Consider the following 13129-nt stretch of genomic DNA (forward strand, 5'->3'; position numbering starts at 1 on the left):
TCCCAGTTTTGGGCTCCATTTTACCCCTGGGGAGTGACTGAGGGGAGCAGGGTGGGGAACAACCGTCTGAGAAGGTTACATAAACCTCAATTCCGGGAGAACCTAGCTCAGACGCATCATTCTCAAATTGTGGCTCCAAGATCAGGCAACAACTAATCTCGCGAGACAACTGGGTCGACGGTGCACAGGGAGCTTCGCGGTCCGGCCGCAAGGGGGAGCAAGTGTTTGCTGAGCCCGGCCTCTGCGCGTGGGCGTGGACGTGGGTGTGGGGGCGGGTGCAGGCGAACGGCTGCCGGTCAGGAGTCCTTGTTTTTTTCAGTTGCGCTGGTCGCGTTCGAGGGCATGGACAACAGGTATGCTGCGCTTCGGCGGGCCCAGCTGCATCTGGATTTCATCCACGCCAACTCGTGAGTGCCGAGGTGGGGTCGGGGTCGGGGAGGGTCTCTGCGCCATGAAGAAAGGTTTTGCCGGTTCCGTGAGGAAATACTCAACAAGTGAACTTGATTTATGGATTTATTTATTTGAGCTGTATAGGCTTTTTTAAAACCATGAAAGCGTGATAAAGATATATTCTGGGCCAGGCTGAACCCTTTTGGTACTCTTCAATGAACACCAAGTGGTTGGAAGGCCCCCATTTATCATTTAACGCAACTGTTTAATTGTTGGTGGGCAGAACCGTGATTCTACCAATCCTGCCTAACCTTAGTCTGCCTAACGCACTGACAATTTAAACATTAAAGTTGCCCTTCAAACAGAGTAATTTGCATATATTGATTTCGAACTCTGTGGCCTCCTGAGTCTTTTCAAAAATGTAACCTCTCTAAGGACAGGAATCTCACCTTTTAGTTATTTGGTCATTTCTTCTTCTCTGCCATGCCTGTCTGCCTTTTAGTGCTTCTCAGGTGTCATTTCGAATACTCAGATTGCAGAGAATGACAGAGGTATTTTCTCTCATCTCCCATTTCCCATACAGCAAATTATAGCAGTTAGTGCTGTTTAATTCACAGTGGTACGTCAGGGTTTTTCTTTTTCTTTCTTTCTTTTTTTTTTTGTTTGGCATCTTTTGGTTATTTGGATTTACTAAATATATGGACTGATATCAGGGATGTACCAAATTTGAAACCACAAAAGTGGAGGTATAAAGAAAGCCAGGGAAGGCCAGCACGAACTGTATAATTTTAACATAACAGAGTTAAACAGGCAGTATTCAGCAGATACTCAGTTTTTATGTCTCTACAGAGAATGATGTCAAGCTGGAAAGGGTGGAACAAAAAGTTAAAAGGTAGCTGAGGTGGAAGACAAATGAAGAAATAATAGTTTTGAGTGAATTTAAGAAAAATGCTCAGTGCGGTGCTGGAAGGACTGTGAATTTTATCTCAGAAAAATTCCTCAGCCTCAGTTTTATAAGGATTTTGCGGCTACTGCTTCACAACCTCCATTCCCCCAAACCACCCTGTGGTAGCCACTTCCCCAGTCCCATTTTCAACTAGTGGTGTAATAACTTAACAAGTGACAGCGACATGGAGTAACAACAAAATTAGATACAAATCGAAGACTTCTCAGCTCCTCCAGGTAGTTTGGTTGGTTGGATTTGGAGACAGGGTCTTGCTCTGTGGCCCAGGCTGGGATGCAGTGATATGATCATAGTTCTCTGTAGCCTCGAACACCAGGGCTCAAGTGATCCTTCAGCCTCAGCCTTCTGAGTAGCTGGGACTACAGGCATGCACCACTATGCCCGACTAATTCTTTTTTTTAATTTTTAGTAGATAATGGGGTCTGGCTATGTTGCCCAGGCTGGCCTTGAACTCCTGAGCTCAAGTGATCCTCCCACTTCGGCCTCCCAGAGTGCTGGGATTCCAGGCATGAGCCACTGAGCTCAGCCTAGGTAGATTGTTGTTTGACACTTCCTTCTGCAAAAGGAGTGATTTTTAAATTTCTCCCTTTACCTCTGTGTCCAATCCATCAAGTGCATGCTTTCTCTAAACATGTTTCAATTCATCCATTTCTCTCTGTCTCCACTGCCATTGACTTGAGTCCAAACCACCACCATCCTTTGTCCAGACTACTCCAGACAACCTCTTAACTGGGTTCTTTGCTTTCCATTCTGGCTGCTCGATGGTCCTTTTCCTGGAAAGCTACGAGAGAGAGCTTTTTAAAATGTAAACCAAATTATGCCCCTCTTCTTAAAACATGACAGTGGTTTCCAGTTGTATGTCAGCCAAGTACAAGTTCTTCTCTGTGACCCAGTCATGCTCTCATCTCAAGCTGTTCTCCCCATTTTACCATAAGCGGAGCTCACTGGTCGTCTTAGCTTTTCTGCTTTGAGGGTGTTTGCATCTCTTGCTCTTGCTAGAAGGTTTCTACTGTACTCTGCAAGGGAGTGAATTCTCTCATCCTTCAGGACTCAGTTTAAATACCTTTTACCAAGAGGTGCTTTCCCTACCACCATGCCCCTCCTCACCAGTTACTCTTACCCATCACTACTATGAAGGTAGCACCCAGTCAAAATCTGTAATATCATCTTCATAAGTTTTACTTGTGTGTTTTCCATGTACCCCACCAGCTTGAGCTCCAAGACATCCAAGACCCTACCTGTACACGTGGGCAATGGTAGGCAGTCAGCGACAATCTCTCCAATGAGCTAGTGCAGAAACTCATATGATGTTTTGGTCAGAATTACTGCAGTTGCTTTTCTAAAGGATTGTTTATGTATTGAATTTTTGTATATTGATTCATGTACTTTAAATTTCCTAGAAGGGCTTGTGATTTAAAGTCCTGATTTTGTAAAGCATATCATACTTCTCTTTTACACTATTTTACGTTTTTATAATTTTTTTATAATGGCTTTCTTTTGGGTGAAGGACATCTTTTTGTAACAATAACATTTTAGAACTTTTTTTTGTTAATTACAAAATTTAAAGCTTACTGGACTCAAGCGACTTTTAATCAGCCTCTGTGTTTGAAACTCCAAAATATAGGGATATATTCTGTGTGTGTGTGTGTGTGTGTGTTTTAAAAATACATTTTAAGCTAAAGTGTTGTCCTGTGTCCTGAGGTGTTTGGAGACTCCGAGACATTGCAGATGATGCTTTCTCTTGTATAGAAGAGCAGATGTGTTTTTGATAAATGAGGCTCTCTTGCTTCTGTTACCTGTTTACTAAATATAGAAAGAAAATTGCATACTGAATATTCCCTTAATGCTGTGATAAGGTTGCTGATTGAAATATCCGCATCAGGAAATTAGAAGCAAGCATGGGAGCCTTAAGCTAGTATGATTCCACCCTCAGATAACTATGAACCTCCAAAATGTTGTAAATACTGAAGGCTGTCTGGAGCATTCTGTTACCGAGGACTTGGCATTGGAGGGTACAGGAGAGAGTGACCTGAGGCCATTTTTGAGGTTATTTAAGGAGCAGGCTTCAGCGGAAAGATTCCCCAGAAAAATACAGATTGGTGAGGCACGCAAGGGCTTCCTGCCAGTTCTTTTGCCTGCCGATGGAGCCTTATGGCCTTTTAGTAGGCAAGGATTTTGATCAGTATTCTTCAGAAATATTTTGTCTTTAAATAATACAATTTTAATGAAAAATCTTCTGGGGGAAAAAAACTCACTTGAAAAAACATGCTTATAAAGTAATATTAAAAGGTCAAAGTTTATTTCAGTGATAGATACTAAGGCCCTTAAGTTTTTATTTTGTTAGAAGTGGACAGGATATTTTGGCAAAAGTGTTTTTAACCCTGGCTTCATAACGGAGGGTACCTAGTTCCAAATCTTGACCGTGCTGAGAGAGTTATTTCTAGAGTAACTTCTTAATTCATTAGATGTCTGGAACTGGAGAACGTTTGTCTGCAAGTATCTTAAAGCTTTTACATTGATTACACACCTGGTTTAACTTTTTGTTTTCTCTTTATTTCTTCATCAGCACCACTCACAGTTTCCTTTTTGGAGCACTGGCTGAATTGCTGGACAATGCAAGGTAGGGTTCATCTGTGAACAGCACTTATTGAGGGAATTTCATGACCAAACTCTTGTCTAGTTACATGGAAAGATAAAAAGATCATGTCGTGTTTTCCCATCTGGAATGTTTTGTGACTTGATTTCCTACAAAATCAAGGTATTCTAGGGAAAAGGATAGTTGAGAGAAAGAATTATTCACCTTTATTTAATTTTTATTTATGATCAGACTTGAAGTCTGTTTTTATGTTAATAACCATTTAATAGTACATATTCATTTAGATATTTTTGAATTGTATGTCAGTGTATACTTGTCTTGAGAATTTACACGTGGATTTGGGCATTTATTGAAGTCTGCATTGAAGCAAATTGTGTAGTTAAGAAAATAGCTAACTTGTTGATCTCGTACTATGTATCAGACATACATAAACACTTTATATATGAGCATTATGTTGTGCATCCTTACATCTACACTCTGAGATGGGAATTAATATCCTAGTTCTACATATGTGGAAATTGACGCATAGAGAGATTAGATGATTTATTCAAAGTCACATAATTCATATTTGGCAGAGCTGGCATTCAAATGTTGGCTGTCTGGCTGCAGAACCTCACTACCACATTTTACTGTCTGCAATAAAGGTATTAATGATTAAGGAACCCGTTAGACAATTTAAGTTCTACTCAGTAGTGTATTTGTGGGAGCTTGTGAGGGGATAATTTTTTTTTTGTTGTTAAATTGAATAAAGCATTTGACATGTTTTATATTGGTATTCCCTATAGCAGAAGATTTTTCCTACTTTTTCCTTAGAAAGCAAAGTCCACCCAGGAGGTAATATGCAGTTGTTAGATCAAGGTTCTCAGTAGGAGCCTAAATTCCCTGCCATTGGTTGATAGCAATATTTTGGCTTTTTTGTATTTGTTCCCCGTTTTTTGCCTTAGATGGGAGATGACCCTTCTGAGAGTGTGACAACAAAGTGTAGTCAATTAACCAGCCATCCAGAAATTCCTGCCCTGCACTAAGTGGAAAGTCATCATCTCCTCCTTTTAGGAAACTCTGTCTGTTGAGCTAATGGAATCATAAAAAGGGAGGGAAGCGGAGAAAAAGAATAAAGTCTGTTGTTCAGAACCATGAACTCAGCTTGGAAAGAGCTAATAAGGATGAAGCCAAGATAGATGAACACTTCTGATTAGTTTCCCTAAAGGAGCTTAGGGTTGCTACTGTTTCTTCTGCTCCAAGCTTGGAAGCAAGGCTCTTCCTATGTCATCTGTCCTGCCTCCTACTGAATGGCCCACTTTCAGCAACTTGACATCAGAAAGTCTGAAAGAACACATTTGTCGATTTTTCCAACTGTCTTTTCTCCTTTGAAATTGTTTATTTCAGTCATTCAACAAAGGAGGACAAGTAAAATCAGAATGTAGAAGAAGTAGAACAATGGAAACGGTTTATGTAGTAGAGGGTGATTGGGTGAAAGAAAGATTGACTTCAGACATGTGATCCATCAACCGATTCTTAGAGCAGCATTTGTAAGCTGGCAGCCCCTTGACCAGGTCCAGCCTGTCTTATGTGTGTTTGGCTCATAGTGAAAGTTTGCACAGTGTTTATAAAGAAAAGGAAGGGAGAAAAAAAGAATTATTTATAAGGTTTAAGATATTGGAGATACCAAATAAAAACTTTGGGCCCTCCGCCTTCCTTGAAAGATTAGGAGGAGTAGCAATCTCAAGGCCACATTCCTCCACGGGATCAGGGGCTGGAGGTGAGTAGCAGGTGCTCTCATGGGACCAGCCTGTGCCTTCAGCTTTGCCTACAGTTTTCCCCCGTGGACAACCTCAACCCTTCAGTCTCTCTTTCTTCATAGACATTGGAGTTTTCCACCACTGCTTCGATGCTAGTGTTTGACATCAGAAGAAGCTATTTAGCAGACTTAAGATACTCAGTTGGTCTTATGAAGGAGAGTTCCTATGTTATTCTAAGAAATTCTTTTATATCATTGTATTCATTATTTTAATGATTTCCTGTAGTTTTAAAAATTAGAACTGGAAGATATTAAAAGAATATTGTAGAGAGAGGAGAAGAATATGTGGTGATATAGGAAGGATTTGTTAGGGTCCGCTTCCTAATACAAGAGCTCTTCAGAGAGGAAGTGTCCTGGGCTAAAGAACAAAGATTATTATAAAATGTCTTAATATATGATAAAGGTGAATTATTTTATGCCTTCATCTGTGGAAGTGCTGCATAAAAAACCTCTCTTTAAAAACTTCCATTTCAGTACCTTGGCATTTATTAAGCATTTATTGTGTACATGGTACTTTGTGTAATGCATGATTATATAATGGAGATATTGATACCTATGTGTTACGGAACTATGGTAAGGATTGGAAGAGAATTTTCAAAAATACGTCATTCAGTGCTTACTTGATACATGGGAGGTGCTCAAGAAATGGCAGTGGTGACTCCAGAGTGTCTATATAGGGAGGACTGAGAAGCAGCAATTGGCTAGAGGAAGGAGCTATATGGGACTAACTTCTAGGCCTGTGGAGCGCGTACATGTACCTACTCAGATTTGATTGGGGTAGTTTTGGGTTTAGAACTGATGGAACTTTTGAGAGACGCTCAGGTTTCCCCACCAGAGTTACGTAGTTGCTGTTGTTGCACTGAGCTTCCTTTTAGACTCCTCCCTGCCTTAACTTACCTTCTTACTCATCAGCTAAGTCTTCCTTGCCTATGCCTTCTTCCTTTCTGTCACATCCTCGATATTGAAGCCAGAGTCTTCTGGCCCTTTCTCCTTTTGTATTAAAAATTTTACTTTTAAAAATAATTGTAAAAAAATACAAAAATAATATCTGTGAATTTTAGAAAATGGAGATTTTTTTTTTTTTTTAAGCAATCTTCATCAGTACTCTCATCACCTAGAAGAGGGGTCAGCATCCTTTTCTGTAAAAGACCAGATGGTCAATATTTTCACCTCTGTGGGATATGGGGTCTCCTTTGAAACTACTCAACTCGGCCGTTGTAGTGCTAAGGCAACCTTAGATACTATGTAATGAATGGGCATGATTGTGTTCCAATAACACTTTATTTACAAGCAGTTGTTGGGCCATTTTTGTCCATGGCTGTAGTTTTCCAATCTCTAACATAGAGAAAACTCCTATTAGCATTTTGATTTCTTTCCTTCCATGTATGTTCTTTAAATGTCTTCTTATAATACACTATTGCCTAGTAATTTGATTTTTCTTTTTTTTGGAACTAAAATATGAAAAACATTCCATGACTTCTGGATTATTTGCCAGCCAGCTTTTTTTGTTGTTTTTTAAAAAAAATTGTATCCATTTTATTAGTTTTTTTGTGTAATTCCCACTAAATTCCATCTCTTCTTTCACATTTCTGAATCGCAGTCTTTTTCATATTCTCAAATTATGACTAATCATAGGTCTTATGGTATAATAGCACAGTGAAACATTTTAGAAATTGATTTTGAAGCAGTTTAAGTGGATTTTTGTATTGTTTGATATCTGACAATAGGTTATACCTTATGTAAGCAATTCATTTCATATTGAAGCAATAAAATTTTTATATTGTTTCCAGGGATGCAGGGGCTGAAAGGCTTGATGTCTTTTCAGGTGAGCAGATTTGCTTTTTTCTTTTATTTTCTTCTGATGGAAAGCCTGTAGTTATTTACTTGTATTTTATTTCATGAAATAAAACCACATTCTATAGCATTTTAATGTAATCTAAGTGCTTTGTGGGTACAGTGACTCTGTGGGGAGCCAGGGTGAGGAAAGTATGCTCTGAGAGTCAGATTGTGTGCTAAAGGACCCATTTACAAAATTAGGTCTTCCAGAGTTTTGTGAATGTATCAGAGTGATTTGGAACACTCAATTTGCCTGCCATGAGAAACAGTTTTATTTTTAAAAAGCATACTAAGTTAATGGTTATTCATAATTAAGCATACATCATTCCCAACTTATTAGTTTTAAAGTGTGTACGTGAATGTGCGGTATGAGGGCTAGAAAATCTGTTTTCTTTGCTGACTTTATTCGTAGTCATCAAGTATTTTTGCACTCATTAGTTATCTCATTAGACTATGATGCTAATGAAGTTAGGTTCTGTGATCCAGCTGTGTAGTTAACACTACCTAGAGAAATGCCCAGGTAGTCACGCTGCATCCCTACCACTTTTCTGTCAGCTGTTCTGCAATATTGGCTACTGGTCACAGGTGAGAGAATATGCTCCATGATCTAAATCCATATCTCTGTTCAAAAAGCACCTCAGTTAACTGAGTGTTCTGAGCCAGAAGAGTGCTTATGCTGCATGAGGAAGATAGACGTGGACCTCTTGAGATAACTGAGGAAACAATAAATGACCCTCTTCATCTCCTTCTCCTCTCCAGGTCCTAAAAAACTTGAGAAATAAAAAAAGAGTCAGCCTTTATTGCTGATAAATGTTAGGCTGGAGTATGTAGCTTAATGTGAGAGAGCAAATGGACTTGCAGATCAGACCCGGGATCACGCAGACTCACCCGCCCAGTGGAGTTGGGCTTCCTCTGAAACTTGTCTGCCCTGGGACAAGGGGTCAGGACTCATGCTGTCTGCAGGCAGCTTTCTCCCAGGAGGAAAATGCAGGTTGGGAACTGAGCCTCCCAGTTTATTCTTCCCTAAGTGACCAGTAGGTGAGTGAGCTCACCTCCACAGGAAAAAAGTGAGTGAAGGCACAGGATAGGGCCTTTCTAGTGAGAAAAAGTCATCTTCCCTTCCATATCCAATTATATAGAGTAAACTAGGATGAACACTCTTGCCTAGGAGAGACTCAAAGTATGGTGGGAACACACAGAAAGAAGAAATTATGCCTCATACTAAGGGGCTAGAGCTTGAAATATGGATGTGATTTTTGTCAGATACTCCAGGAAGAAAAGAATATTCCTGTCTAGATAATAATTATGAGAAAACAAATGGATGTAGGCTAGTTCACAGATTCATTAATTTATTCAGTTATAATTTATTGTCTACTATTCTAGGTGCTGGGGATAGTGCACTGAGCAAAATGTTGAGGTCTGTGTTCCCCTGGAACATATATCCTAATGGGGAGAGATAGACAGCACAGAAATGAACAAATAGGTAATGTACCAGGCAATGATAAGTGCTAAAAGGGAAAAACATAAAGCAGGATAAGAAAACAGAGAGCCATTGAAGGGGTATACAGTTTTTCACGGGGTGGTCTAAGAAGGTTTCTTTAAATAGCTAACGGTACCAGCAAAGACCTGAATGATGTGAGGGAGGGAGCCACACAGATACCTGGTGAAGAAGCACTCGGAATAATGCTGAGGCTCGGTTGACTCGCACTGAGTGTCAGAACCAAATGAATGAGCATCTTCAATACCATACTAAGGTTTTTTCTGCAGTCAATGGACCACTGAAGAACTTTGAGCAGTGTCAGTTTTCTGAGTAGACATGTGCTCTTTTCTTTTTTCAGAGAAGAATACTCATTCCAGAAATACCTTACAAGAGAGTCTGAAGAAGTATGAAAGTAAGGATAGCAGGGAGATATGGCTATGGGAATTACCTAGGCAAGATTTCATGAGAATTATGATAGAGCAATAGTACTAGCAATGGAGGAGGAGAAACAGATGTAAGCTGCATTTCCTTCAGAGCACGCACACAATTGATGGAGGGCTGAGAAGACTTATCCATAGTCACAAAACACAACAAATGTAATCAGAATCCATGCATTATATTCTTTGGAGTTTGTGACTGGAGACCAGCAGGGAATGAGAGCGTTTATTTCACCCCACTTTCTCTAAGTACTCAGCATCATCATAAACAAACAAAATAAGATCTTGACCAAGTTGAGATTAAAGTGGCACTTCTTTTTTTTTTTTTTTTTTTTTTTTGAGATGGAGTCTCACTCTGTTGCCCAGACTGGAGTGCAGTAACACCATCTCGGCTTGGCTCATTGCAACCTCCACTTCCCAGGTACAAGCAATTCTCCTGCCTTAGCCTTTCGAGTAGCTGGGATTACAGGCCCACACCCGGCCAATTTGTGTATTTTTAGTAGAGATGGAGTTTCATCATGTTGGCCAGGCTGGTCTCAAACTCCTGACCTCAAGTGATTCCCTCTGTCTTAGCCTCCCAGAGTGCTGGGATTACAGGCGTGAGCCACCACGCCTGGCTGGCACTTACTTCTTTTTTGTGTTTATGTATATTTGGCAAAAAACTGAACTTATAGTTCAGTTTGGCTTAAAATTACCTATTCATGTTGTTATTGGTTTACCTATTCATTTTTTATTGAGGCAAGCCATCATATGGCTATCAGCGTAGCAAACTGATCTTCTTAAAAAAAAGGGATAAAAAAGGCAGGGACAATGCTTATGCATCAATACATAGAATTATTCTGGGGATACAAAGTTAATCTAAGATTGGACTACTTTTCAAATTATTTACTGTAGTCTTGAGTTCTTGTCAATCTTAAATTTCTGTCAAGTAATTAATTTGAAAGCTATACAATTCAAATGAAATATGTTTCACTGTGGTGTTTTATACATTTGTGTGTATTAGTTCCAGTAAACATGGATATGCATTCGGTACTTTTTTTTAGTGCTTACTACATGCCAGGCACTGGGCTAGGTGCTGGGTTTACACTCTTAAGGAACTGGCATTTCAGTGTGGAGCCCATGAAAAATGCAGTATGTAGCTGTACTTTGGTAGGTAGAGGGCCCATAGCTTTCCTTATATCTCTGAGGGTACTGCGTTCCAAAAAAGTGTAGGAACCATTGGTCCAAAAGACAAATAGATACATGAACAGGTATTTTAATATACTACAAAAGTGGGAAAACAGAGATAAAAGGGACATTAATTATGGGCACTAATGACATGGAAGGATTAGGAAAGGCTTCCTAAAAGAAGTCTGATAGGAACTAATTGAAAGAGAAAATAGGCATTCACCTGGTGAGTGAAGCATGGAAAGGGTGGAAGGGCATTATGTGCAGCAACTGGAATATGGAGACAATGTAGAAAAAAATGAGATGTTAAAGATTTGTTCAAGGGGAGTATTTGTGCGGGAGTGGAAGGTGGCAGTATGGGCAAGTGAGGGGAAGACAAGAAATGAGCTTGGAGAGTTATCCAGAGGGCCAGGTCATGGAGGACAAACAAGATTTATTAGGTGGTTGGATTTTATCCTGAGAGCAGTGGGAAGCCATGGAGAGGTTTTAAGCAGGAGAGCAGTGAAATACACAACTGATGGAAGACTGGCTGCACCCTATGACTGTAGGAAGAGCAAGAAGGTAGGGAGCTGTTGTGATCCAGAAAAGAGATGGTGGTTTCCTGAAACCAGACAGTATACTGGGGATAGAGAAAGTGGTCAAATGGGAGTCATTAAGGCAGTGAAATCGAGAGGACCAATAGTTGACCATGTGTGGGGTGAGGAGATGGAGAACATGATGATGATCCTGAGGTTTTGATTTGGACAACTGAAGCTTAGGGGCGGGGTGATGCCATTTATTGAACAGGAAACAAGAAGGAGGAGAAAGTCTAACATAGGAGGAGGTGTTTGTTTTGTTTTGGACGTATGTAAGTAACAGGTGATAAAATATACCTGAAATTCAAATTCACAGTTTCAAGGAATTGAAATAAACAAGGCCAGGTTTCAGAGTGGATAATGGGGAGTATTAAATTTTGAGGCAGTACTTGTTTGTTTGTCTCCAATTCCTAATATGGATTTACAAAAAAGGGAAGTACTGTAGTATATGTCTGCTAGGAATCTTTGATCTTTCCCAGCCATTTACTGAAGGAATACCCTTCTTTCTGCAAGCTCCTTTCAGGAGAAATATTTACAAAGAAGTGCAAATCAGCTGTGGCCACTGTGCAGAGCTGCCTGAGGCTGAACCTGGTTTCCAGTCAGGTGGTTCCCAATCCTGGATGAACATTACAATAACCAAGGGAGATTTTACAAGAAAATACCAATTTCTGAACCTTATCCAAGACCAGTTACATTAGAATATCTCTAGTTGATTTCAATGTGCAACCAAGATTGAGAGCTACTGCCTTATGCAGAGAACTCAACAGAGTTGGATTCCCGTCATTGAACAGTGAGGAAATATCAACCTCAGAGGGAGGACTAAACAGAACAAATACCTTAAAGGGGAAGAGGAGGAATGTCCTGACACGGGAGTTGAGGTAAGCAGACCAGAGGACTAGGTAGAGAGAAGAAACTGGGAAAATGAAATGGTAGGCCGGGTCCTACACGTTTACAGACAAAGAAGTAAATTAGAGAGAGAAGGGGGAATTAGAAGTGGGCACATCACCATGAAATTATAAACCCAGAAACATTAAGTATGTTTCGTAAGTATGTATTCATGGCCTTTCTTGAAACTTACTTACTTTTTAAAATATTAATTCTAGGTGGCCTTTTTGTTTTGTTTTTTTTTGAGACAGGGTCTCTCTCTGTTGCCCAGGCTGGAGTGCAGTGGCGTGATCAAAGCTCACTGCAAACTTAAAGTATAGGCTCAAGTGATCCTCCTGTTCCAGCCTCCCAAGTAGCCAAGGCTACAGGCATGTGCCACCATGCCTGGCTATTTTTTTTGAGGTGGAGTCTTGCTCTGTCACCCAGGCTGGAGTACAGTGGTGCGATCTTGGCTCACTGCAACCTCCGCCTCCCGGGTTCAAGTGATTCTCCTGCCTCAGCCTCCAGAGTAGCTGGGACTACAGGCACACACCACCATACCCAGCTAATTTTTGTATTTTTAGTAGAAATGGGGTTTCACCATGTTGGCCAGGATGGTCTCAATCTCTTGACCTTGTGATCCGCCCACCTTGGCCTCCCAAAGTGCTGGGATTACAGGCATGAGCCACTGTGCCCAGCCTATTTTTTTTTTATTTTTAATTTTTAGTGGCCATAAGGTCTCACTATGTTGGCCAGGCTGGTCTTGAACTCCTGGGCCATCCTCCGTCCTTGGCCTCCCAAAGTGCTGGGATTACAGGCTTGAGCTGCCACATCCAGTCTCTAAGTGACTTTTGAACAGAGAAGTTGACTTAATAAATGTGCTGGAAATGAATCTATGGGGATAGAAAGCATATCAGTGATTGCTTGAGGGAAAGGCGAAGGTGATGGGACATGAAAGGGTCCTAAGGGAGGGTTTACAAAGGGTCAGAAGGAAACATTTGAGGTGTGGATATGTTCACTGC

At 40.5% G+C, this 13129-nt stretch overlaps 1 protein-coding gene across 1 annotated transcript in view; it reads left to right on the top strand.

Annotated features, from left to right (window-relative positions):
- The first annotated feature begins 265 nt into the window (after positions 1-265).
- MORC1 (MORC family CW-type zinc finger 1) overlaps positions 266-13129 on the top strand; it is a 177090-nt gene continuing 164226 nt past the window's right edge. The window contains 3 exon segments of the mRNA XM_033211353.1: positions 266-407; positions 3921-3974; positions 7539-7573. Of these exon segments, the coding sequence (XP_033067244.1) occupies positions 343-407; positions 3921-3974; positions 7539-7573 (154 nt within the window). The 5' untranslated portion in view covers positions 266-342.

The sequence above is a fragment of the Trachypithecus francoisi genome, unplaced genomic scaffold, assembly GCF_009764315.1.
Source record: "Trachypithecus francoisi isolate TF-2019V2 unplaced genomic scaffold, Tfra_2.0 Lachesis_group0, whole genome shotgun sequence".
Taxonomy (NCBI): Eukaryota; Metazoa; Chordata; class Mammalia; order Primates; family Cercopithecidae; genus Trachypithecus; species Trachypithecus francoisi.